Source organism: Ailuropoda melanoleuca, chromosome 8 (genome assembly GCF_002007445.2).
Source record: "Ailuropoda melanoleuca isolate Jingjing chromosome 8, ASM200744v2, whole genome shotgun sequence".
NCBI classification, from domain to species: domain Eukaryota; kingdom Metazoa; phylum Chordata; class Mammalia; order Carnivora; family Ursidae; genus Ailuropoda; species Ailuropoda melanoleuca.
In genome coordinates, this window is record NC_048225.1 from 16325755 (window position 1) to 16353701 (window position 27947).

Consider the following 27947-nt stretch of genomic DNA (forward strand, 5'->3'; position numbering starts at 1 on the left):
CACGTTTTTAGGAGACTCAGCTGGTCAGCGTGAGGCTGCTGAGACCAAAACCTGGTCTGCCGAGTTCTGGCGTGGAACCTGGGCAGACGTCCCTGTCGGAGTGTGCCCCTTGATGTCTTGGGGTGCTTCTTTGGGTTCTAAGTGACAAGGGCCGTTGCTCTTCCCCGAAGAGGCCACCCCACTCCTCCTTGCTATGCCTCCACAAAGCACTGCGTATACAGTTCCCCACGGATACCCTGAGGTGCCCATGGGCACCTGCTGAAATCGAAATTAGTCTCAAGGAGAAATAGGGTGCATATAGTGTGTTTTTGAGGGAAGGCAGACCTGAGAGGTATTTGTTTGGTGAGGTGCCACAGAGGATGTTTGAGACCTCTCTAGACTACGTGGGAGGTGCGGGCCTTGGGGCGGCTGACCGGAAGTGAGGCAGAGTTCCTTACCTACATTCTAGATGTAGGCTCCACGGGAACTTTGCTTTCCAGCACAGAGAACAGGGACTGTCCTCCCCAGTCAGAAATAGTCATTACAATGTGAGTTAGAAGTTTGACACATTTTGTTGATATGAAGCTCCTCTCTTCCCACGTTAGGAAAAGGGCAAGAGAAAGAGGATGACGTTATCAATATATTTTTTGAATGAGCAAATGCGTATCCTGTTCTTCTCCCATTGTGGGGCCCTAGCTTACTCTCTAAATCCCAGTGTCCTCCTGGATAAACGTTCCCTGTCCTGGTCTCACTCTCAGGGAGATGATAACAATCAGTAAGATCTATTACTTGGGCTTTGCTCTCCTGGGAAAAGAGACATAACTCCAAGATGGAAGCAATGAAAGGAATGGCCCGGAGGATTTTTCATGCAACGAACTCTGAGCTGTTCTAATCGGTCATTATCTCTTGCTTGCCCTTTTCTTTGAGTGAAGGGACATTAGCATCATCCAAACGTGTCAAAATTTCTAGCTCCCATTCTAATTGTCGTTTCTGATCAGAGGTGACAAAGGTCCCACATTGTAAACTGTAGCGGGCACGGTTCTCCTTTATTCACAGCTATGGGGAAAAGGTGGAGCTAAGAACCGCTCAGTGCTATGATGGCCTAGGGTCTCTCCACAGACTCAGGGCAGGGGCCTGAGGTAACGGTGATGTGACCAGATGGAGATGGGATGGGTGGGTCAGCAGACCACACAGAGCGCTGGTGACTCAGAGGTGGGGGCATTCTGGGGATGGCACCTGCCTGCTCCCCCACTGAGCTCACCTTTCAGAGTCTGCCTGGCACACTGCTTGTGCTTTCTGCCTCCCTCCCCACCCCTATCACCATCTCCCCAACTCGTCCCCAGTGTTTGACAGCAGGAACCAGAGTCACTTTATGTCTCCACGTCCTGTGTTCTCAGAGCTGTCAACCCGCTGGTGCCTGGTGTCTGATAGGTGTTCAGTACATGGTCATCGAATTGAATTCCACCAGACGGCGAAGCTGACCTGGGCTCAGTGTCCTCTGGACGTGAGGCAGACCTCCCCGGCATCCTTGCACGTGCTCGACCCATTAGGGCTCCCAGCAGCCCCCATCACTCGCTGAGCCTCTGCCTTTCTTCTGCTTCAGCCCATAACTCGGCCAGAAGGCTGTCACCGGGAGCCATTAGAGAAGACAAACGGGCAGCGCCAGCACCCACTCTTTCTCTCCCCCTCCCGGCTCTGTGCGCAGGGAGCCTTGAGTGGGGGGATGCTGGCACTGCCCTGCTGCAGTCGTGCATCTGGTCCACCCAAAGCCAGCCTGGGAGCTGCCACCAAAGCTGGTGGCTCCCTCTGTGACCATGAGAACCCATGGGGACTGTCCTTCCCCCAGAGAAAACCTAGAGGGAGGTGGCACTATCCAGAGAGAGAAGGCAGCTCTGGGTTACGTGGGAATATCAATGGGGTATGCGGAGACCTTACAGAACAGCTGTATTAATAAGGCGCTAAATGCAGATGTAGTTGCTGGTCATGCCAGAGACTGTGTTCGTGAATTTGTTTCCAGGGATCATGTGCTTTGGTTACCTGTGGGAGGATGAAGGATGAAGGGATGGAGCTAAAGGTGAACAGTGTTGTAAAAGTCCCAACAGTCAACACACATCGCGATCAGGTCTTCTAACACGTCTGGAAGGCACGCACGGCGTGTAGCATTTGCCCGCATCTGCAGTGAGTCGTGTGCGGGCCACGGGAAATGATGAGACGTGGCTTCAGCCCTCGAGGTGTTCACCATTCAGAGAGCTGTCTTGTGGCATCAGAAAGCAACACTCTGCCCCCCTCCTCTGGGACACTGGCCCCATCACCCACCTTCCCTGGGATCACTCCCCCTTGCTGCTCTGTGCTTTCTCCCCAGCTTGTACGCCCTCTCCAGACCTCCCTGCAGGCCCTTTTTGGCTTGCCACAGAGCCCCATCCTGGGGAGAACCCAAACACTTGGATGGAGTGTTTCCCTTTCACCTGTCTCCAGAGGCAACTGCTCACAAGGGGTGGGGGGACGGCTGGATTTCCCTGCTCCCCATCTTGCCTGTCCTGCCTTGTTTCCCACTCCACTCCACCTGACTCCTGCAATTCTTGCATAGGGCTGTGATTCCTGGCTCACCACCTCCTCTCTTCTCTACCTTTGCTCTCGCTGGATCGTCCCCAGTGCCCATGGGGCCGTGGTCTCGGGCCATTGCCTTGAGGATACGTAACTTCCACCTCCAGTGGCCTTCTCCTCTCTGTCGCTTTCTAACCCACTGTCAGGATCGTGGCAATGCTGGGTCCTCTTCTGGTTCTGAAACCCAAAGTTTCAAAATCCCACGGCCTGCAAGAGTGTCCTCTGCTCCCCACTTTCTCCATCTTGCTCCCACTACGAAAGCTCTTGCCACATCCACGTATCCACGTCCTCCCAAGTTTCCGTAGCCTTTCAGGGCTGCAGGGTCTGTTCATTTGGACAACTTTTCCTGGGTTTCACCCTTTCCTCATCGTGCCTTCACCTCCTGTGTACCCTCATCCTGCCTCCCACCCAGGGCCTCCTACCCATGATAGCACAGACGTCTCCCTGCCTTGCTTTTATCTGTGCCCGGCGGGTGCTTGCAAAAACCCACCAACTTCTCCACATTTCATCCGGGCCCAAACAGCAACACGGTTACGTGTTGGAACACCTGTTCTCAGCTTTCGCCTGAAACACCCACGCCGTCTTTGCCACTATTGCTCAGAAGGTGATGATCTTGCCTCTTTTCAGAGAGAATGGAAGCTGTCCAGCTCAGTCTCTCTCAACTCCCCCTCTGCCCAAATATTTATTTAGAGCTGTATCGATTAGTATTAGACCGACTGTGTCCAGTGTGATAGCCACTGACTGTTGAGCACTTGAAATATGGCATGTCTGAATTGCGATAGAGTGTTGTTTCTTTTTTTTTTTTTTTAGGATTTTATTTATTCATTTACTTATTTTAGAAAGTATGTGCTTGTGTGAGTGGGGGAGGGGCAGAGGAAGAGAGAGAATCCCCAGCAGACGCTGCGCTGAGCGCAGAGCCCCACACGGGGTTCGATCTCACGACCCTGAGATCATGACCTGAGCCGAAATCAAGAATCAGACGCTTCAGCAACTGAACCACCCAGGCGCCCGTCAGATGGAATGTTAAGTACGAAACATACACTGGATTTTGAAGTTTTAGTATGAAAACAATACAAAAGATCTCAACGATTTTATATTGGAGAAATAATAATAGTTGGAAATTTGGGTTAAAGAAAGTGTATCATTTAAATTAATTTCATAATTTTGCCTGCTTCTTTTTACTTGTTTTACCTGGGGCTGCTAGAGAATGTACAATTACAAGCGCGGCTTGCATCACATTCCTGTTGGACAGCACTGAGCTGGGGCATAGGCTGAGCTTTGGTAGCAAAGCTAGCTGAATTCATATGCCGTGTTTCAAAGCTGGAAGAGTATTTCTGTGAGTGTGAGTCCACAGGTGGGCCGTGGTCCAGGGCTGGCCGGGGACGGAGGGCGGGAAGCAGTGTTGCCCTCATCAGTGCATAGTTTCCATACACTTCTATGGTCAGTATTTACAGTGAGCAGAAAAAGGGAAGGAGAGTCCAGGGCAGGGGGATGGCCTGGATGTGTCATGGTCATTTCCACTCAAACTCACTGTCCCACTTCAGCCCTTGGCCTCCCCCAGCTGCAGAGGAGGCCGGGAAGTGTGGTCTGTGGTTGGGTAGCCATGCAGGTGACACTCAGGGTGTTTCAGGATTAGAAGGCAGAACGGGAGAAAGGCCTGGGGGCCAGCAAGCCGTCTCCGCAGGTGGCTTCTCCCTTCTCTCAGCTTGCCCTCTCTTGTCCCACGTGAGCCTACACCCTGTGACCCTGTGACCCTGTGCCCCAGGCTCTTTCTCTGCTCTTCTTTTTGCAGCACTTGCTTCAGAAAGTGCCCCCTGGCTTCTGACGTTGTCAGCTTCTCCCTCCCCTCTGGCTCCTTCTTCTGAGCTCCTCTCCTATGAATTTAAAAACTTCCTTGGGCAATGTGATTCACTCCACCTACTGCCCTAATCACACTTCTTCCCTGAAGACAAGCTGCTTGACTCATCGACCTTCTTAGCCCCTTCTCCAGCGGCTGGATCTGCCTGCTGCTCCCCACCCCCGCGGCCACCCCCTCCTGGAATGGCTCTCACCAGGCTCCACGGTGACCTCCAAGTTGCCAAAGCTCATAGATGGTTCTCAGTTTTTGTTTTATTTGACTTTCGTCCAGCCTCACTGCTGCGTCTCATTTGTATCAGCTTTTCTTTCTCTACATTCTCCACAGATGTTGAGTCCGCAGGGCCAAAGCCTCATCCCTGCGCTCTCTTCACTGGCCATCCTGTGCCAGATCCAAATTGTCATCGCCATCCTGGCCCTGGGGTCCCCCGGGTCTGTGTCTCTAGCCTGAATGGTTCTCCGGGGAGCCAGGCCAGTGACCGTCTGCTGCTAAACAGTGTGCCCCACGCTTACCAAATACGACCCCAGACTCATCATCTGGGCCCTTCTCCAGAGACAGGACAGAACAGCCTTCATCTTTACACCCCTGTGTTCTGATGCTACTCAGTGACATCACCGTCACCACCTAAATAATCAAGCCAGAAGCCCTTCACAACACCTCCTCCCTTCCCCAGCCAGCCACCCTGGCACCTCGTGAATCAGGCTCAAATCCGCCTCATCCCCTTGATCCTCACCGTCCTGCCCCTCGGTACCTGCCGCGTCTCTTTGTCCCGGGCTCTTAACATCACCCCGAACTCATCTCCCCAGCTCACGTATCCGTCCCCACTCCAGTATACCTTCAGTGCCATGAGTGATAGGGCTAAAATGCAAATCTCATGATGTCACCGTCTGTCGAAGGTCCACTTGTTCTTACCGTTCCAGTTACCTGTTCCCTGGCATGACACACAAGGTCCTTCCTGCTCAGGCGTCTGTCCTCCCTTCCAGCCTCTCCTGCCAGGTGCTCGGGCCCGCCACCTGCTGAGGCGGTCACGCTTTCGGAGGCTCTGCACACCGGAACGCACTTTGTTTCCCTGCCTCCCTGGGAAGCTCATGGGCCTGCTTCAAGGTTGTTTTTTCTGTGAAGCCTGGTGCGGTACCCGGGGGGCAGTAGGCACTGGACACCTGTGTGTGATAGATAAATGCACAAGGCCTTCCCAGCAAATTTTCTCCGCTACCCAGAAGAGTCTGTGCTTCCTGGGAACTCTGTGATTTTCTCTCTTATACCACTTATTTTCTCCACCCCTCCGCGGAAATGTCTTGGAGAGCCAAAGACCCACTCATAGTTTTCTGCAATTTCCCAGCACCGTGGGCACCTGGATGGCTTATGGATGGATCATAGTGGGGTTTGATCATATCATATAACCATATGGGATTGCGGCTATTTGACTTTATGGCCATTTTCTCCTCTGGACACTTTGAAAGCAGAGATACATCTTATCCTTCTCTAAGTACATAGCGCCTTGGTTAAGATAGATGTTTTAATAGGTATTTGATGAATTAATAAATAAAGGAATGATTAATGGATGAATGCATTGCCTGTGTCAGTTACAAAGTGCAAGATTAAGTGCTGAATGAATGGCACAGGCCGTGAGCGCTTTGGAGGATTCGAAGAGGGCAAAATCAATGTGGGCTGGAGTCATCCGGCATGTGCCTGGGTCAGGGCAGGAGTGGACTTGAGAATGGCACATAATTTAGATAGGGTTTGGATATGGGTAAAGAAAAGCTGAATGCTTTCCAGGAAGAAGAGACCACATCGAAAAAAGAGAGGGCAAAGTGACAGGCTCTACTCAGTGTTCAGCAAGGACTTCCTTAATGTAACTAAGTGGTCAAAGAATTTGGTAGAAAATAAGCCTGGAAAGGCATGTGGCGCCAGATTGTGGAGAGTGTGGGTGCCAGGCAGATGAATCTGCAATATGGAGAAGCTGCGTTTACACAGGAAAGCCTGGAGGCAGGAAACAGGTGAGGGGTGTTGCAGGAGAGAGGCAGTGGGAGCAGAAAGAGAGCAGAATGGGAGCGCATCCTTCGGTGGTCCTCAGTGACGGAGCAGGGAGAGTGGCAGAAGGGCTGGGGCGAGTGCAGGACTGCTCGGCCATGGACCACGTGTGGAGATGGACCATTAATTGAAACTGGGAAGGCAGAAAGAGCCCTCCATTCTACGAAAGGATAATGGGTTACATTTGGGACATGGAGTTTGGAAAGGCCTCCAAGAGGACAGTTCCCTTTAGCAACAGAAAAGGGAGTCTGATGTGTGGAGGGGCAAGTGGGGCTGGGGATAGGGGTTTTGGAATTACCTACATAGGGCTGATAGTTGAGAATGAATTCTTCAGGGGAGAAAGTATACAATGAAGAGAAGGTGGACTGAGGACTGAACCAGAGTGTGAGGTTTGGGGAACACTGCCAACTAGGGTTATAGAAAAGGGGAAGGAGTTGGAGCTCGAAGGGGCTTGGAACAAAGGTGATCAGAATGAAAATCAGACCAGTGTCATATCAGGGATGTTAAAACATGACAACCCACAAAAAGCCTCCAGTCACATGTGAGCCTCAAAACCCTAAAAAAACCAGAGGAAGACCTTTGGATTTGTAAGGAAGGAGAACCTTAGTGAATCCAGAGATGATGAAGGCTCAGAATGGAGAAGATGCAAAGGAACTGGAGGCAGTAGGTATAGATCACAGAGTTTAAAAGGCTGAGGGGGAGGAGAGAGGGTAGAAGAAAGGAGGAGGAAGCCAGAAGAATAGTAACTTTTTTCTCATCAAAGCATTTTTTAAAATATTGAGGTATCATTTGCATACAATAAACTGCCTATATTTTGAAGTATGCAACTTGATAAGTTTTGCCGTGCATCCACCCTTTACAACATCACTACAGTCAAGATGATGGAATGTTTCATCACCCAAGGAAAGTGGGGCCACTCTCATTCCTCACTTCTTCCTGTGCTCACCCATCCCCAGCCAACCACCAATCTGCTTCCTGTCACTACAGACTAGAGTGTATTTTCTAGACGTGTATATACCTGGAATCATAAAGTCCTATTCTTTTTGTCTGACTTCTTAAATTCCGTTTTATCACCGAGTACTGTTGTGTTGTATGGATTTACCAATCACACTCCCTTATGGGTGGTTGTTTCCAGTCTTCGACTATCACAGAGCAAGTTGCTATGAACATTTATGTATGAGTTTCTGTGTAGACCTGTGCTTTCCTTTCTTTTGGATTAATAACCTAGGAGTAGAGGGGCTTAATCATATGGTGGGGGGCAGGGGTTAACTTCTTAAGAAATGACCATTCCAAGGGGTTATGCCATTTTATGTTCCCGCCAATAGTGCAGGAAAGTTCCAGTCCTTCCAGATCCTCGCCAGGTCGGTGTGGTCGAGCATTTTAATTTAACCATTCTACTAGATTGATGGTGAGATCTTGTTATGGTTTTAATTTGTATTTTCCCATGACTAATGATGTGGAGCGTATTTTCACATGTTCATCTGACACCCATGTAACTTCTCTGTTGAAGTGTATATTCAGATCTTTGGCACATTTTTTAAAAAAAAAATTGGATTGTTTGGGGGGCACCTGGCTGGCTCAGTCAGTGGAGCGTGTGACTCTTGATCTCGGGGTTGTGAGTTCAAGTCCCAGGTTGGATGTAGAGATTACTTTTAATCTTTAAAAATTGGATTGATTTCTTATCATTGAGTTTTGAGAGTTCTTTGTATTTTCTGGTTACAAGTCCTTCATCGAGTATATGCTTTTTGTGTAGTATCTTCTCCCAGCCTGTGGCTTGTCTTTTCATTCTGTTCATAGTGGCTTTTGGAGAGCAGACATTTTTAATTTTGATAAAGTCCACTTTGTCAATTTTTTTTTTTTATTTTATGGGTTTTGCTCTTGGTGTCATGTCGAAGAAATCTTTTCTAACTAAAAGCCACAAAGATTTTCTTCTAGAAGTTTTATAATGTTAGGTTTTATCCTTAGGTCTACGGTCTGTTTTAAGTTTTATGTATGGTACAAGACAGGGTTGAATGTTCTTTTTCCTTTTCTTTTTCTTTTTCTTTGTAAACGTATGGATATCCAACTGTTCCAGTGCAATTGGTTGAAAATATTTTTTTAACTGCACTTTTGTCAAAATCAGCTGGCCATATATGTATGGGGTCAGAATAGTAATTTTAAAGGAAGGAATAAAAGTTGGCATAACATCGCTCAAAAGCCAAAACAAATTTGGCTCAAGCATTTATAGACTGCCTCCTTTTGTCAGGCAGGGTGCCAGGCACCGGGGATAGAAAAGATTAAGGAGGGGAAGTTAACGATAATACTGATTATTTGAAATAGAGTGTGTGTGGGATTCTATGGCTACATACTTGCTGCCCTTGATCAACTTCTGTGTTCAGAGAAAGCTTCCGGAAGGAGGGGATGTCTGAGTTGAGGACTCATTCTGAATGAGATGGTCAGTGAGCAAAGGTGGGAAGACAGAAGGGGGAGCATGAGTAAAAGTGCACAGGGACACGACAGAATGTGAGTGCATGTACTCGCACGTGTGTGGGTTGAGATGGTGCTATGGTAGTTCGGTATTTCTAGAAAGAGAGGGATGAGCGGAGAAGCAGGACATAAGGTTTGAGAGAGAGAGAGAGAGAGAGAGAGCGCCAGGTCTTGAGTGCCACACCAAGGAATTCCATTTATTTTGAGACCGAATGCTAAAAGCAGGGGTTTGCACCTTGCAGTGACAGGCCGCTGCGTGTGGGTATGACTGAGGACTGACACACAGTGCCTGGAAGTTTGGTGGGAAAACCAGGTGAGAGACAAGAGGTTGCAGTTGAGTAGTCGAGAGGAAAGGACTGAAACTGGACCATGGTGTTGAGATAGAGAGAGAGAGAAGGGGACAGAGCTGGGAAATCGTGAGGGGCAAAGCCAGAGCCACTGGAGGTGAGGGATTGAGGTGAGGCCATGATGCTGGGGTGGCTGGTGCTGTCTTTAGCTAAACACAGGAAGAACGTAAGAGGGTCTTAATAAGTTTGAGATGCTCATCAGATGTTTACGTGGAGATGTCATCAGGCAGGTGGACGTAGGTGAAGGGTCAAGATCACTTAGGAAGCCTTTGGGGGTGAGTCAAGAGGAGAGCTCTGCATAGACCCTGGGAGCTCACTGGTATGGAAGACTCAGTAGGAAGCAGCGGACCTTGACAGAATGGTCAGAGAAGCAGGAGGAAAATCCCAGGGGCTTCGTGTCATGGAAGCCTCGGAAGTTGAGGGTCTCAGGCAAAAGACCCATGATTCAGGACTCCAAACACTTAGGACTCAGGTTCAGAGGAAGCCAGGAGGCAGCTTAACCGAGCAGTGTGGCAGCTCACAGGCTCCAAACCTAGCCTGCCATTAAGAGCTGTGTGACCTTGGGCAATTTGCTCACCCTGCCCCTTTCTCAGTTTTCTCACCTGTAAAATGGGGCAGTACGTTGCAAGGTTGTGTGAGGACTAAATGAAACAGCACATGTGATGTTCTTGGAACAGCCCCTGGCAGACGGTGAACAATAATGCCAGCTAGCGATAGAATCAAAGTATCAAAGTGTCCCCTGACTTCGCAACAATGGTTGTTTCAGTGACTCTGTACGTACAGACTGAGTGAGCTGGTGGGAACGGAAGGCAGATTATACTGGTCAAAGGGGATATGAGATGAAGTGAAGTCAGCAAAATGTTGAGCAATCCGTCACTTGAGAAGTCTGGTTTGGATTGAAGGTAAGATGAAAGGGAGAACCAGAGAGCCATACACGGTCTGTGAGGTCTGTCGACAGTCCCTGAGCACGTTTTAGCAAAGGGGAATGAGCTGGTCTAGGGGAGAGACGGAAGGTCAAGGGGAGAAGAGAAGCGTGGTGAGGCAGGGTGTTGGGAGAGGAGAGCTAGGTGTGGTGGGGTTTTCCTAGAACGGGGGCCCTCATGATCTGAGCCTGTTGGAAAGGAATACCTGGCTGGTTCAGTTGGAAGAGCATGTAACTCTTGATCCTGGGGTCATGAGTTTGAGCCCCATGTTGGGTGTAGAGATTACAGACATACATACATACTTTTTTTTTTTCCACTGAGGCATTTTATTTGCACGTATGTATTACATCCCTAGAAAAAGAATCCCAGGATTTTCCCTCCTGTGTGTTTTGGTCTTGCTTCTTCATGGTCCATGATGCCAGCTGAGGTTGTCAGTACAATGAAACCAAACTGGTGGGACGGGAGCAGGTTATTCTGCCATTTTTCTAGATCTTTCAGTTGTACATCAAATCTGGGGCTGATACATACTTTTTTTTTTTTTTTTAAAAGAGGTGGGGGCACTAAGTGTAGGCAGTTCCCCGCAAGTGGCCTCTGATTAACCTCTCTGTGGACAAGAGAAGGGATGGGAGCTGGGTGATGGCTAGAGGTGAAAATCCAGGTTATGGCCTGACTTGTGTCCAACCCACCCACCCCCATATGTTAGAGTCCTAACTCCCAGCACCTCAGAATGAGGCTGTATTTGAAGATTGTGTCTTTGAAGAGATAATTAAATTAAAATGAAGTCATTAGTGTGGGCCCTAATCCAGTATGACAGGTGTCCTCATAAGAAGAGGAGATGAGGATACAGCTGTGCACAGACGGAAGACCGGATAAGGGCACGGGGAGATGATCAGAGGAGGGAGGCCTCGGAAGAAACCAACCCTGCCCACACCCTGATCTCTGACTCCAAGAAAATAAATGTCTGTTGTTTAAGCACTCCTCGGTCTGCCCTGCTTTGTGACGGCAGCCCCAGCCCAGATACAGTCCGGAATGGGAGTGGGAGTTGGCCAGGCGAGGCCTAAGGCAGAGGGCGGTCCTGTGTTGCGCCCCAGGTGAGGAGGAAGGCCATGGGTTTGGGGTGGAGGGGCCTGCACATTGGCGTGGCTTCCTCCAGCAGGAGGGATGACCGGGACGCACAGGGCTCGGGGGTACGTAGAGGGGCACGAGGGTCAGAGGTGAGCAGGGGCAGGTGGTGTCAGGTGAATGGTGACGCTGGGGTTGGGAGCGAAGCTGGCTGGCTCCCAGGAGGCTCTAAGCATCTCTTCTTGTTAGGACGGGGCTCTAACCGGCTGAGCCGAGCAGCTGAAGGCAGAGCTAGAGATCCTGCCTGTCATGACTCTCCAACTCTCCGGAAAAGCCTCTTTGTCCCCCCCACCCCACCCCGTAAGAGATAAGAGTTATCAAAGTGCTCGGAAATCCTCAGTAGGGAGACTCTGGAAGACCCGAAGGATTAAGGGAGGCTGATTTTCCAACTTGAAGGGTCACATCTGGGCTGTTGAGGGCAAGCCCTGTTCTTTACACAGGTGAGCAGAGAGGAGAAGCCCCAGCCCCGGGAGCCCGGGAGTCCCCCACACCCGCCCCGCACCCTGCAGCTCTGGTTCCGGCGGGGTGGGGGAAGGGCGCCCTCCGCCTGAGCTACAGCTAATGCTTCTGTACCATGTCACATTATTCTTGCACTCAATAACCATTCATTAAGGGCCCACTGCACGCGCGTCTGAAATTGTGCAGGTACAGAGATGAATCAGCCACGGCCCTCAGCCTCAAGGAGCTGGCTGCCTCGGGGAGAAAAGACGGATAAACAGATAGGCATAATAAAAAAGTCAAAAGTGATTAGTGTCTAATGAAAGGTACAGAGAAATTTCTGTGGGAGTTTTAAGGAAGAGGGAATTAATTTGGGATGGGGAACCTGGGAGTTTCCAAGGAAGGAGAGATCACTCTGAGCTTTTCAGGTTCAAGCTAGTGGAGGGAAGTTCTAGAGAGAGAAGTAAAGGTAAGCACTCCCCCAAGGCAGTGAGCGGTCTCTCGAGAAACCTAAGGAGAGCACTGGGCTGGGGCAGTCAGGGAGGGCTTCTTGGAAGAGGTGGGTCTGCCGGGGAAGAAGGAGAGTCCTTATAAGGAAAGGGGGAACAAGGGACAGGGCTTGTGTCAGCAGAGGCATGGAGAGGGAAGGTAAAGCCAGCCCTCGTCCTAATGTGGGGGTGCTGTCGCTGTGGGGGTGGAATGGGGTGCTGCCGCTAGAAGGGCATTTGGAAGCCAGACTGCAGAGGGCCTGGTGCCATCCTAGACACTCAAATGGGAGCAACCCTCAGTTAATTGGGAGGTCTGAGGACTTTGAGCAGGAGAGCGATAATCATGGCCACAGTCACTGGGTGAGCCAGAAAGGATTAGAATAAGCAGAGCCAGGCCTGCCAGTCCCAGGGGAAGCATCCTCTCTGGAGCAGACATAGGCCTAAGTCCAGAGCATGGAGAGAAGACCTCGGGGTGGAGGTGGGCACAGAGTCAAGAGGCTGCCCTTTCCTTGGCATGAACCTTAGAACTCAGACCTGGGCAGAGGTAAAGCTGTTGGCTTGTGCTGAGAAAAGCCCAATGTCAGTGTTAGGGGTCACCAGCTCCCTAGGCACAAGAGAGGCCTGTTGAGTACATGCCATGGAAGGGTCCCTGTGCACGAGTCCCCACGACTGGAAACGTGGGCAAGACCCAGATCCCTGATGGCATGTCCTCATCTCAGCCTTGACCTCCTGGCCTTACTGTGCCCACTAGCTGACTTCTCTGCAGAGCAGTCCCAGGGGTGGAGGATGTGCCAGATGATATCGCTCCTCGCAGTGGCTGGGAGCCCTGAGCAGCCCAGCCCAGCGTGATCGCCGGACCTGGGGGACAGAGCAAGGGGCCAGGAGCATCAGCCGCACACTCAGTCCCAAGCACACTGCTCTCCCCCACAAGGCCCCTCTCTGGGGACTGCCAAACAGCAAGCGTGCTCTTGGTAACCGCCTGTCGGGCATGTGTTCTTGTACTGTCGTAGCAGGGCCTGAGCTGGCACCTCATCCTTCGTGTCCCCAGCCCCCGCATCTGGGTTCCTGTCATCATCCTGATTATTCTCATCCCAGCGTGTTTGATGCCAACCACCCACCCCGCTGACGCTGTTCCCAGACAGGAGTTAATCATTGTCTAAATCCAAAACTTAATGAAAAGTGGTACCCAGAGCACAGAGGTCAGGCAGGTGGAGTGCAGAGCCCTTCTTTGGACCCTGTGGGGAGGGAGAGAAGAAGGAGGTACTCGGGGGACCTCCTAGGCCCCTTCGTAGAAAATCCCCACGTTCCCTACTGCGCACCTGGTCATGATGCCTCTGTCTCCAAGTATGTCCAGTGATGCTCTGTGAGCTGGTGATGTGGTGTCCCAGGGCTGGCTGGTGTGCTCCACGTCTGGGTTTGTATCGGCACATTATCTCTGTCGGCTCGGGCTGTCGTAGCAAAACACCCCAGCCTGGCAGGCATCGACAACAGACATTTATTCTCCCAGTTCTGGAGGCTGGACGTCCAAGATCAAGGTGCCAGCGGTATTGGTTTCTAGAGAGAGCCTTGTTCCTGGCTTGCCTTCTCGCCGTATCCTCACATAGTAGGAGAGAGAGAGCTCTCTCCGGCATCTCTTAGAAGGACACTCATCCTGGGGCGCCTGGGTGGCACAGCGGTTGGGCGTCTGCCTTCAGCTCAGGGCGTGATCCCGGCGTTATGGGATCAAGCCCCACATCAGGCTCCTCCACTATGAGCCTGCTTCTTCCTCTCCACTCCCCCTGCTTGTGTTCCCTCTCTCGCTGGCTGTCTCTATCTCTCTCGAATAAATAAATAAAATCTTTAAAAAAAAAAAAAAGGAAACTCATCCTATCTGATCAAGGCCTTACTCTTATGACTTCAGGTCACTTTAATTACCTCTCCAAGGCGCTGTCTCTTAATGTAGTCACATTGGGAGGTTAAGGTTTCAACATGTGAATGGGGGAGGATGGAGACAGACACATCCAGTCCATAGCACGTGTCCTGAACGTGTACTGTTCAAGAAGAGAGTACACAACCCTGAAACAGACTACTGGATGTGTGTTGCCTCCTGCGGTATAGGGCTGATTGTGCCCTTTGTCTACTGATGGGACAGAGGCAAGTCCACCATCTGTGGCATGAACAACCTTATCAAAACATTACCGAAGTAATCCCCCTTCCGGCCTAGACGGCTGAGTTCCCTCCTAGATTTACAGGGGACGTGAGTGTTCTCTGAGAGATTGTTTTATTAATTATTTTATTGCAAGTGATTTCCTAGTATTTAAAGGTCCTGTGGTCCAAAGAAAAAGATACCCTCCCCTCTAGAAATCTCATGAGGGCTGGGAGCAGTAGCTAGCGGAATGTCCAGAACTCCAGGGTCCTGCCTGTTAGTGTTTCAGAGTTGATTTGCCTTGGTGAGACTTTCTTTACGGTGGCTAAAAGCTCATGTGCCCCACTGCTATGGAGGGAACTGTGTCCTCCCAAGATTCATGTGTTGAAATCCTACCCCCAATAGGATGGTATTAGGAGGTGGGACCTTAGGAAAGCATTCCATTGAGATGAGGTCATGAGGGTGGTGGGACCTCCATGACAGGATGAGTGCCCTTAGAAGAAGAGTCCAGAGAATGTTGTCCTTTTCTCTCTACCCTGTGAGGACCGTGTGAGAAGGCAGGTGACCGCAAACCAGGAAGCAGGCGCCTTGTAGAACCCAACTATGCGAGCACCCTAATCTCAGGTCTCCCCACCTCCAGAACCGGGAGCTGTGTAAGCCACCCAGTCTACGGTATTTTGTGGCAGCAGCCTGAGCCGACTGAGGCACACCTACCCAGGACGCCCCCTGCTCAGCCGCAAATCCCGACGAAGACAAGTTTCACTAGGAGGAGGATGAGCCTTGGTTCCGGGTACAGGGTCGGCATGAGGCCGACCTGGGGTCACTGTCCGCCTCTCCCACTCCCCAGCCCTGTGAATGTGAGCAGGTCCCTTGAGCTCTCTGAGCATTTCCTCATCTCCAGGTGAGAATAACAGAAAGAACACACTTGTCTCACAGAGTCGTAGAGCTTAAGGGAGATATGTCCACTGAGCATTTACGCTACCGTTGTCACTGAATTAATGTGTGCCCCTTCACGGAAAGCTCGCGGGCCAGGGATCCCGTGCCTCTTTCTCATAATTTGTGTGTGATGGCTATGCCAATTCCTGACATTTCAGGTGTCTCTTTTCTATGCTTTAGGACTAGACTAATGATTTCTATTATATTATATATACACTGAAACATTTTTTTCCTTATCAAGTCTTCTGTGGAACCCCAGTTTCCAAAACTGACGGGTGTGGAGGTGTGTTGGTTGAAGCTGGCAGGGACTGGAGACCCCTTGTGGTCTCTCCCCCTGCTTCCTCATGGAGCCCAGGGCCCTCCAAGGAACACCATTTGAGAACCACTTCTGTACCTTCTTCCTTTCTCTTCCCAGAGTTTTCCTCCTGGGACAGCACAGCACAATTGTTTGGGTTTCTGCTTCCTGAGTAACATTCTCATCCTGGTCTTGCTTTCCTGAGGTCACCTGGGTAGGTGTTTCGGGTGTCCTCAGACTCTTCAGGCACACGTGTAGAGTAATAGTAATTTCTTCGGCCGCTCTTGCCGGTGGTGATCATACCAGGTGTGTGAAGACTTTGCTACCTAATTCACAGAAGCCCCCTGGAATGGCTGGGTCTTGGGATGTGCCTCTGTTGCCCAGAGTATGGCCCGACCGGTGTTAATGAAATCTAATTTTTATTGTTCAACAAGGCTGTACATATAAACACATCCACAAATTGGGGGGGGGGAAAGCTTTGTAATATTCTGTGTCCCGGTTTTCAGTTTGGAAAATGGGTCACAGTAGGTATGGGAGCAGTGAACAGAAAAGACAGCATGGGACCTGGGTCTCTTCTGTCCACGCCAGCCCCAGAGATTCAAGGGCCACGTGTCGGTGAAACCTATTTGGCTCAATTCCCCATGTTGCTTTTCTGAGCCTTCAACCTCTGAAACATAAGCTTGATATTTCTTCTTCTTTTTTTTTCTGTAAGAGCTTTATTAAAATATAATCGATATACCACACGATTCACCCGCTTAAAGTGTACAACTCAGTGGTTTTTAGTGTATTCAGAGTTATGCATCTATCACCATGATCAATTTTAGAGCATTTTTCAGCACCCCCAAAAGAAACACTGTGTATGCATCAGCAGTCACACACCCCCCCCTTTGTTCCAGCTTTTCCATCACTGCCATTAGGCAACCACTGATCTACTTTCTGCGTCTGTGGATTTATCTGTTCTGGAAATTTCTTATAAATGAAATCATCCTGTGTGCAGTATTTAGTGTCTGGTTTCTTTAACTAAGCTTCGTGTTTTCAGGGTTTATCCATGTTGTGGCCTGTGTGAGTACTTCGTTCTTTTTTATTGTTGAGTACTATTCCATTGTAGAGATATACCACATTTGGCTTATTCATGCATCAGTTGATGGGGACTTGGATTTTTTCCACTTCTGAGCGATTACGAGTAATGCTGCTGTGACCACATATATACGAGTTTTCGTAGAGATTTTCAATCTCGTAGCTTCCTCTACCAAGAGGATGAATGATACCCAGAGCTAGATTTGTTGAGCGACTCAGGTACTGTGCTAAGCACCTCACACAGACTATTCAGGTAATCTTCACAATGGCCCAAGGAGTGGGCTTTCTCCCCATTCTACCAGTGAGGAAACTGAGGTCTCAGAGCTGATACGGGGTGGAGCTGGGATTTGAACACAGGTCTGTAGGCTACTAGAACACTTACCCTTAATGCTGCTTCTGGAAGTTGGGCAGCTCTTGGAATTATACCACTCGAACCATTCATAGTAAGTCACACCGATTAAACTTGTGTGATGTATCACTTACATACATTATCTTACTGAATCCTCACACCAAGCCCCTGAGGTTGTCTTCCTCACACGTTCAGTGAGGAAAAGAAGTTCAGAGAAACTGCCTGGCTCACCGGCTGACATGGTTCATCAGCGTCAGAGCCCGGAGAGCTGGCATTTAGCAGTGTCAGCCATGGCTCTCACTCTCATGCCTGGTGTCCTTTCACCCTCTCTTGTCTCAGGGAGAGTTCTGCCGATGCCCAGAATACCACTGTCAAAGGACGGCCCCTGTGTCCCTTCCTTCGCACACGTGTGCCTGTGTGTGCATGTCAGTGCACCTCCAAGCGTGTCACCATGTCTGGGCCTCGGGGCCTCGTACACATAGACCCCGGTGGCCTGCCGTGACATGACGCGGTTCCTGAGGCCGATATGCGCATTAGAATTCCCGGGCGCACTTGGCTACAAACCAATACCCTCAGCGTGTAGAGAACTTGCTTTGGGAATAGTTCCAAGGATGGCAGGGGGGAGGGGAGGCGGGAGCTGCCTGGCAGAGGAAGGTGGCAGTGGGGGGGAGACTGGAGAAGAGGAGGGTAACGGGAGAGGGTACCAACTGTGTCCGTGTGGTTGCCTGCCCACAGCTGCTATCTTGGATGACCCCATGGAGTGCAGCAGAGGGGAGCGGCTCTCCATCACCCTGGCCAAGAACCGCATCAACCGCGCTCCTGAGAGGCTGGGCAAGGCCAAGGTCGAAGTGGACATCTTTGAGCTTCTCAGAGACAGCGAGTACGAGACTGCAGAAACCAGTACGTAGAATGAACAGGGCTGCCCTCTGCTTTCCTTGCTGGCAGGAGGGGCTGATAGGGTGAGCTGCACCTATCACTAGGCCTGTGGTTAGATATTCCCCCAGAGAGGGAGAGAAACATGCAGCAGCAGGCCCCGTAGGGCTCAGTCTGGAGGAGAGCCCCAGGTTTTGTTGCCAGATATGTGTGGAGTAGAGTTAAGACAGGATACTCATTCATTCATTCATTCATTCACCCACTCATTCATTCCTTCATCTATGGATTCATTCATCTCCTGGACATATTGTACACAAATCCCTGAATGACACCTTGTGTGTGATTAAGAAAAGAGAGATGTAGCCAGCTGGGGGGTCGCTTAGTCAGCGCACATCTGATCTCCTATCTTGCTGGTTTGTGCTGAGGGCAGCACTGTGGGACTTGGGATGGAGTTTGACCGTTCTGTGGGTGACCTTGGACAAAGTACGTATCCTGTTTAACCTCAATTTCTTCATCTGCAAAATGGGAATGCTAGGCTGTACTTTGCAAATCTTGTAGATTGTTGTGGGGTTTAAAGGATGTAAAATAGAGCGAAATCCTCTGTGAGCTGCAGTGCTTTCCAGACATACACAATAGGGCACTGAGGTCCCGTGTATGGAGCCCTTACCACGTGCTGGGCACTGCTTTTAATTCTACCAACACCAGAGTTAAGTGTTCCTGTCCCCACTCTCCAAGAGAAACTGAGGCTCAAAAATGATGAATAACTTGCCCATCCACAGAGCGAGTCAAGGGCTGAGGCAGCCCAGAACCCTGCAGTCATGTGCTCACCCTGCAAGGCCACACCCAGTCCACAACGCCCTCCCTAGAATTCTCTGGTGTCCTGCTGGTGTTACCTTGACAACTTTCCAGGATGAGCTTCCCAGTCAGTGGGCCGGTGGCTCAGAGCCGAGCTGGCTGTGAACAACCCCCATGCAGAGGGCAGGATAGGAGCCCCTCAGCCTGGAGAGGTGATAATGTCTCTTCCCTAGGACTCCGCCCCATCTCCTCCCTTTGTCACCCATTTCAACCTTTGGTTACACTCAAAGGCAAAAACAGACAAAAACAAAAAAACAACTTGCTCAAGTATATATTGAGACAGCTGGTCTTCCGGGGGTGGGGGGATTCAGCCATGTTGTGGTCTGGGCCATTAGTACTGCGAGCGAAGAGACACATCCCACTGGTCCAAGTGCGGTAGGTAGGACGTCCTATGGGTCCAGAGAGAACAGGAAGGGAGGAAGACAGCAGCTCTGTCTCTGATTCCTTTAAAGCTCTTGTGGCATCGAATCTGTGCTCTTCCTCTTCTGGCTTATCGATTTCCCTGGCTCATTCATCACACACCTGCCCCACATGGCCACACAGGCCCTATTTACTCTTTCTCTATTTATTCAAGCAACTTTTATTGAGCAGGTACTCCTTTTCAGGCGTGACGCAGATATTATGCATTGGGAACAGTGTGGAAAACGAGGTAGACACAGTCCCTGCCATCAGGTGGCTTATAGTCTCTCCTCGGTGTGTACATCAGTGGTGGCTTCCATCAGCATCTCTTGGCTTGAATTTCCAAGGTAGAGGATCTGATGGGTCCAGCTCATCTTGCCATGGCCGAGCTCACCAGTCACGAGTGTTGGCCAAATGGGCCTAAGACCCATGGAGACAGCATCCAGGCTTAGGGACCAAGAGTGGGTTTGTGCCCTACAGAACAGGACTGGTGAGACCAGCAGGATCTGTGGACATAGATGCCTCCCGATGGGGGAATGGAGGAAGAACAGGTGCCTGAAATACCCACATACTTATTCAGTCGGTCAGGCAGTACGTATGTAGTGAGCGCCAGCTGTATTCTGTTCCAGGCAGTGGGGATTCATCAAGGAGCAGCTAGAAATCCTCACTGGCAAAGAGATGAAGTTCTAGTACAATGAAAGTAAGATTCCAGTGTGCCTGCATCTTGTGAATGAAATCAGAAATACCGGCAACAACTTCTTGTGACTCTCCTAGTCCGGTCTGTAGTGGTTCCTTGTCCAGGAGGACAGGTCTCTGACGGGGATCCAGATTCCTAGAGAGCGCCATAGAGCGCATTTCCGAAAGCCAGCTTCTCCTTCCTTCTCTTCTCTTCGGTTCTTCAGGTTCCCCTGGTGGAACAGGGCACAAATTGCACATTGTGGATGGGGGTCATTAGCACATGTAAATTTCCTCTCCGGGTGACCCATGAAGCCTGGCTTCTTAAAGTCAATACTTCTAAAATATTAAGCCAGATGAATCAGGGGAATAAAAGAAACTGATATTTTTATTTCACGTTAGAGAGCTTTGGGGCATCTTTTTCATGCCCTTCTTTTAGGCGCCAAGTGTTTTATTAGCTAGTAACCCTTGGTTCAGCTTTTACATCTCAATGTGTTTGAGACATGATTAGCATTTGTTAGAAACAGGGATTCTGGATCTTTCTACTCCAAAGGCCTTTCATCTGAAGCCAGAGCTGTTCCCCCACAATGGATTTTAAACACCACCCAGATAATTCATAGGAAGGTTGCAGCCCAGCTCTTTTCCTCCCATAGTAAGGGAGAGAACAGGTAAGTGCTGTTGGCTCAAGCCAGGCGGGGACTGGATTTCAGTGGCAGTGTCAGGGGAGAGAGGAGGGAGACAGGGTCCCCGGATCAAGGAGGGACAATAGCTCTGCGATGCCTACGTTGGGGCGTCTGTGTTATAAAGAGCAAGAACATGGGTTTTAGAATCAGACTGGCCAGCTTTAAATCCTGGCTCTACTATTTACGAGCTACGTACCTGTGGACGGGATGCGGACCTTTTTGTATTATAGTTTCTGCATTGGTAAAATGAAGGGATGGTGATGTCACCTGCTAGGGTCATTTGGAGCACAGCATGGGACACCGGTGGTGAGGTGCTTAGCCTCAGGCGTGCAACTGGCATCACTAAAAGGCTGCTGGGGACTTCGCTGTGAGCTCTCAGCCCCTCCTCTGAGCAGGCTTCCTTCCCCTCTTACCATCATCTGCCTCTCTCCTCTGTTCAAAGTTCAGCTCTCTGTACATGGCAGCACCACCTACCTCCCAACTCCTCCCACGTGGCCTCTCCAAATGTCGGCACACCTCACGGGGCATCCATCATAACTGGACATTCCTTTTCTCTTTCCAGTTTTCTGGGCTTGATACCTCTGACAGTGTTGAGCCTTTGGAAGTTGCCATGGACCACCCAAAGCCAGCTGCTACTCAGTGTCACGGGCTGTGCTTTCCCCAGGCTAGGGGCCCAGGGCTAATTTGCATTATTAACGTAAACCTATTTGAGCCAGTCTGGGGCCCTGAACAGTGCCCCCAACCTCACATCTGTCACCCCTGGCCAGGCACTCTGCTCTAGGGGGACGAAAGAGACCCTAGCGGTGACATTTTTGGTTGTGGAGAGCCGAGTTCTGCTCTAAGCTGGGGCAGTAACGTTCCAGCAATGGACAGTAGTATGTACTTGCAGCAAATAGGTGAGTTTCCAAAAGTTCTGTACAAATTGCGCTTTCATGAATCATGTTCAGGGTGGGAGTATCAGTCGAGGGGAACAATGACTATTTTGAGAATCCAAGATTGCACAGTGTAAAGAATCTGAAGATGCTGGCGTCCAGAGTTCCACCTCCTCATCTGATGATTCAAAACGAGGCTGGGAGGTGGGAAGTACCAGACGGGGCATAATTAATAACAACCCTGGACACTGGAAATTTACAAGTGCAAAATCACTTCCTGCTGTATCTGGTTCACTTAGATGTTCATACAATGGGTTTATTTAAAGTGAGGGTCACCCGTAGGGCTTCCTCAAACCCAAGTCCGGTTCCCTTCGCCTCCCTGCCCCTTCACCATGGCCACAGGCTTCTTGATGTTTGACTTCCCGACTCCGTCCACGCAGCCCACGGATCTGCAATGAGAGGGATGAACAAGACCCCTGAGGTCATCCCCCTCCCGCCTGGCCCTTTCCCTCCCTGCGTTTGTATCTTATCTCCACCTCAGCTTTTCCTGTGCAGGGAGGGTCCCACAGGCCTTGCCCCGCTCTCTGTCCCATAGATCAGCATGTCTCCCGAGGCTGCTGTATTGGAGCTTAACGGGGTGCCCACCCCCTTATCATCCAAACACCCGGAGGCACTTGCTGCTGATGGAGTCAGTTTGAAGTTTAATTTACTGTGGAGCTAGAAGCGGGGGCCTCCCTGTCAACCCCTCGCCTCTGCTGTGGTTTGTCTCCGTGAGGCCAAGCGTGCTATCAGCTGTCCACACTGTTTCCCCTGGAAACCCCGAGGCGTGCCGGTTATCCGGCCGCATGTGGCCCCTGTGAGCCTGGAGAGGGGCCCAGCACGTGGTGTTCTGGCTGCGAGCTTGCTCCTCCTGCACGAGCTCCCCGAGCTGCTCACAGGCTCCGTGGGCGTGACCTCGGGTGATTCGGAGCCGACTCTAGTCAGAGACGGCAAGCATCCCTCCGTCAGTTCGATAGAACAAATCCAAGGCAGCATAAAGGCGAAAAAGCGAGAAGTCTCCAGAGAAAGAAGTCACACGCATAGTGATGAGTCATTCAACAAACATTCCTTGCTCCCCACACTCTGAGCTCCCCATGTCACGGGTGCACAGTATGGACTCAGAAACACATGGAAGTGCAGTGCTTAGAAATCATTTGGTGCAACCTCCTTATGGTTGAGGATCAGATGGGGAAACTGAGGCTCACAGTGTTTTCTAGGAGGTGGTTAAAACCCAAACATCTGAAAAGTGACATAAAGTTCAGTAGCTCTGCTGTGTGGCTCAGACAGGGGCCGAGGGTGGTCAGGAATAGGTCTGAGGTGTAGCCGGTGGTCAGGTAAGGCCTCTGGGCTGGACCATGGAATGTTTGGTGGGCAGAGAGAAGGGGAAGCAGGCACCCACACAGATGGCATGCATGAGCAAGGGCTCAGGGCAGGAAGCAACGTGCCTTGGGCCACGGTGACGGATGGGTGTGGCTGGAGCAGAGAGTTTCTGTGCGGCAGTGCTGAGGCCCAGGGTTAGAGAATGGTATAGAATAGGGGTCAGTTTCTGGAGTTGGACACACCAGGATCCTAATCCTGGCTCTACCAGCACCTCGGGCTTATATTCTGTGCCTGAGACCTTATCTGTAAAATGAGAATAGTAACAGTTCTTACTTCAAGAGTTTTGTTTTGTTTTTTTTTTAATTTTATTTATTTGAGAGAGTGAGGGAGGGAGCATGAGCAGGGGGAGGGGCAGAGTGAGAGGGGGAAGCAGGTTCCCTGCTGCGCACCGAGCCCCAGGGCTCAGGGTCAATCCCAGGACCCCGGAATCATGACCTGAGCCAAAGGCAGATGCTTCACTGACTATGCCACCCATGCTCCCCTTTGAGAGGTTTCTTCAGGGTTTTGTTTTTTTTTTTAAGGTATTTATTTATTTATGAGAGAGAAAGAGAGAGGGAGTTTGAACAGTGGGGAAGGGCAGAGGGAGAAGCAGACTCCCCGCTGAGCAGGGAGCCAGAGGTGGGGCTCTATCCCAGGACCCTGGGATCATGACCTGAGCTGAAGGTGGATGCTTAACTGACTGAGCCACCCAGGAACCCCAGTTTTTTGAGGATTAAATGAGATGATGCACTTGTAAGACTTGGAGCAGTGCCCGATACAGGGTACATTTCACGTAGTAGGAGAAGAAGAATTCGTATAGTGACTCCTCCCTCGCAGGACGATGTAAGGATTCAGGGAGCTAGCGTGTCTGCCAGCCTGGGGCCGGCACACGGGGTGCCCCCAGTAGATGGTGGTGCTGCTCTCATGCTGGTGTGGGGCCGGGCCGAGGCCGTGGGTGAGCGGGGAGGCCGATGGCAGTTCTGAGTTCTCTGACCAGGGAGAGCCCCACCAGGCGCAGAGGCCTGGCACGCTCACCCTCACGCACCCCGTTCCTCAGCTCGGGGACCGGCAAGCCCCCCCCCCCCAGTTCGGCCCGCTGTCGGCTCTCGGGGTGGGGGGGTTAAGAGCGGAGCATGCGCCCGAAGGCTCTGCGACAGGTGAGGAGACGTTCTTCCAGGTGGATCGAGGCGGGTGTTTGGTTTGCTCCGGGACAGTCGGGGCTTCGCTTTGTGGCGAGTGTGAAGCCCCACCAGACACAGAGAGACCTTGCCCCCCGCCCCACTTGGGCTGCGGCATCGTGACGTGTTTTGATGGGAAGGACTCTGGGTTCTCCCTGCCCCCTCTGGTCCACCTCATTGTCAGCTCCCGATGGCCAGGCGCACTCCCCACATGGGCTCAGGGAGCCGCTGAGTAGCTCCCCGAAAGTGTCATGCTGTAAGTGAAGAGGACCCTGTGCCCCCTGGGAGGCCGCCCCTGCCCTAGAGGGCCTGGAATCAGTGGTGCCCACGGTTAACCCCTCTGTACCGTCTGCATCCCAGCCAGACCCTTCCTCTCTCTGCAAAGACTCAGAGAAGGACTTGGGATCCAGGCTAGAGCTGGCATCTTGAGGGGACGAAATCTATCCCCCTTACTATACCCCATCACAGCCTTTTGTTCCAGCAGCTTCTCTGACCCTTGTCTTCCAATGCCTCTACTGGCTCGGAAACTTTGTTGCCATGGCAATGTCACTCCTATCTCCCCATTCCCTCTCTCTCCTGCTCCCTGGGAGGCAGAGGTAAAGTGTACCGCCCTCCCCTCCTGTCTCTCCCACAGACTGCTCAGGGCCTTCATGCAGATGGCCTGGGCCTGCCAAGTCCAGGTCACAGAGGCTTCAGAGCTGAGGCCCTTCGTAATCAGTTTCCATTTGTCTTGAGCAGGGCATCCCTTAGAGGGAACGAGAGAGAACAATTCCCAGACCCCAGGAAATCTCTGCGCCATGGGGATTGGATCATTTCAATTCAGTTGAACAAACATCTGTGGAGCAATTCCTTTTTGCCAGTGCTGAATTGGCGTGACCCAAGCCCTCAAGGAGTTCCCAGTTCGGTGTGGGAGATGGGAGATGGACACTCAGAATGGAACCCACAAGGCTGGATGTGTTCAGAATCCAGAACTTTCCAGATATTGGGAAAGTCATGTGGTATGTACACCATACCTTAAGTAACATCTCCAGGTGGGGCTTGGGGCAGAACCCCATACTCAAATACATGCATACCTGTATTCAAATATTCGCATGCTGTTAATAACCTCACATCTGTCTATTTAGATCAGATTTGCCACCAAACGAGCTTGGTGAAAACCATCCAGCTTCAGAGGCTTTTGGATTTTTGGAATTGGGAATAAGGGATTTTAGCCTTCTATAAGAATTTATTTTTAGGAGAAGCTTCTCTCTATTGAGGCCCATCATAATGAACCAGCTTGGGGCAGAAGCTGGCCAAGAATTCAGAGAACAGGGAGGCTGATCGGCCTCAGCAGCTCCAGTGCGGAGCTGACTCAGAGCCACGGAGTGATGTACGTAGAAGGAGGAGGCGGTGTCTTCTTGCCCCGGGGCAAGATCTGAGCTGGGCCGGAGCAGAAGGGCAAGAGAGGGCCTGGACCATGGTCGCCTGGGGGTGCTAATGGATTCCTTCTCAGAAAAGTGTTTGTATTCCTTTTTAAGATTTATTTATTTATTTGAGAGAGAGAGAGAGAAAGCACGTGCTCAGGAGCAAGGGGAGGGGCAATAGGAAAGGGAGAGAATCTCAGGCAGACTCCCTGAGACCATGGCCCGAACCAAAGCCAAGAGTCAGCCACTCAACTGACTGAGTCACCCAGGTGCCTCACAGAAAAGTGTTTTTAAATGAATAAAATAAAATAGATAGGATGACCAAGGAAACCAGTTACATGGAAATGCAGTTAAAACATTTTTATAATCACTTATTAATCAATGTGCTTCTTTATTAATGTATTAAATAGCCAAGCCTAGCAACAGGTCCATCTGCTAGCCTAATTTTGAAGTAATAATGTAAATGATCTCTTAAGATTATCTGTAGCCCTGCAGGGTGACAGGAAAGCATTTGTGGTGTTTGCTGGTGACCAAGTCAGAGGTACTGTTAAGATACTGAGATTTATTGCCTATGTTCAAAATTGAAGGAAATGCCAGGTTGCAGTTAGGAGAAAAAATAGTGATGTCACTTTTCCCCCCAAAGTGTTCACAGACCACTGACTTCTAAGCCTAGGTTACGAACCCCTGGTCTGGTCAGAGAGAACTACTTGGGAACAGGCTCGAGTGGGAAAATAAGAAGCATGTTCGGGGAGAGCTGACGTGGAGTAGCCCGAAGGAAAATGGGAGGAAGTTCTGGAAAGATGGTATCTTGAGGCGATCGCATACCTTTGGACTTCACTCGCTCCTCAGAAGAAACTTTTCTTAGGACATTCTATATTTTGTAATGATATGTTATGAAAGGAATACATGCTCATGATAGAAAGTAAAGGGGAAAAAAGGGCAAGAAAGTCATTCAGTGTCAGTAATCCCCACGAATGTCCAGTTAAGCCCCATGCACATGGGAGGCTGTGTGGTACAGTGGTGAACGTGCTGACCCGGGGCCCAGGGATTGAGGGTGTGCCTCCTGACTCTGACCTTTAACCTTTGGTCCCGTTTCCTCATCCGTAAAAGGAAATAATGGTTCCCATCTCATCAGGTCATTCTGAGAAATAAATCCATTCATATGAAGTGTTTAGCATGGGCCATAATTAGCACTCAGTAAACATGGGCTTTTATAACATCTTCTAGTCATTCTGCAGCTCATAACTGTTTTTCGTATTTGTTTAGCTGTAGCCTTCCTACACCTCTACGTATAATTTTATATCCTGCTTCTTTCTCTTAATATTATTTCATAAATATTTTTAATACTGTTATTAACTGTTCACAAGCATTTTAAATACCTAAGCAAGATTTCATGTGGGTATATGACCCACACTTTAGGTAAGTATTCCCTTATGATTGGACCCTTAGCTTATTTCCAATTTCCTATGCAAAATGTTGTGAGCAGGCTTCCGTGCGGTTCAGCAACTATTTTTCAGCACATAACTCTGAGTCAGGCCCTGTGCTAAGTCTGGAGGGCCCAGAGGTAAATAAGACACGCTTTCTGCCGTGCAGCGGCACACACACACCGGTGTTTTAGGATTATAATTTGTCTCACAGTCTGGAGAATGGATCGGAAATGAAGAATTCTGAAGACAGAGAAGCCCCTTAGTAAGAGGCAGGTGGAAAAAGGGACTGACTTGGAACAGTCGCAATGGGAGTGGAAAGGATGGGATGGTGGGTGAGCAGGTCAGGGAGTCAGAACTTGGCCGCTGACAGGTAGAGTGAGTGGATTCAGTGAGGGAAGCCAGGGAAAAGTCACAGGTGACTTCCACTGGGAGCTTGCAGAGCTAAGTGGGGTGAAGTGGAGTGGTTCAGGGCTTTGGTGCTCAATGGATTTCTGAGTTCAAGCCCAGCTCTGGTGTGTATCACCTGTGATCTTGAGCAAGTTCTGTCAATGTTCTAAGCCTCAGTTTCCCCATCTGTAAAGAGGGGCAAATACCGAATCTTCCTCCTAGAAACATGAAGGTCCAATCAGATTATGAGAAGAATCTAGCACACGCGATGCAGTGGGCCTAATAAGGCCATGTAGCATGTCAGGGCCATTCTAAGCACTTTGGGTGTATTAAATCACTTTAATTCTCCCACCACCCCTACTGTTAGAATCTCCATTCTAATGATGAGGGAGTGGCCCAGAGAGGTTTGGTAACTTGCTCAGGGCCTCACAGCTAGAAATGACAGAGCCGGGACTCAAACCCAGGCAGTCTTGTGTCGGAGTCTGCGCTCTAAATGACTGTGCTCTCTGCCCCTCTGCCGTGGACGTGATGACTAGGTGATACCAGAGCCAGAGAAGCAGGCGAGAATCAGGGCTGGGTGGTGTTAGGAAATTCAAAAGAGCAATGCCATCAGCAGCATCAAATACTGTAACAAGAGAATAGGATGAGAACCGCTAAGAAGTCACTGGTGACCTGGGGAAGCAGATTCGATAGAAAGAGATGGGCTGGGGACCTGGACTGGAAGGGGGGAAGGGGTGCTTGAGGCTGCAGGGTGCGGGGCGG

The 27947-nt window shown here is 50.4% G+C and overlaps 1 protein-coding gene across 1 annotated transcript in view; it reads left to right on the forward strand.

Annotated features, from left to right (window-relative positions):
• GRIK4 (glutamate ionotropic receptor kainate type subunit 4) overlaps window positions 1-27947 on the forward strand; it is a 367864-nt gene that overhangs the window by 154773 nt on the left and 185144 nt on the right. The window contains exon 4 of the mRNA XM_002914075.4: window positions 17771-17935. Coding sequence (XP_002914121.2) covers window positions 17771-17935 — 165 coding nt within the window. The remainder of the gene's footprint in view (window positions 1-17770; window positions 17936-27947) is intronic.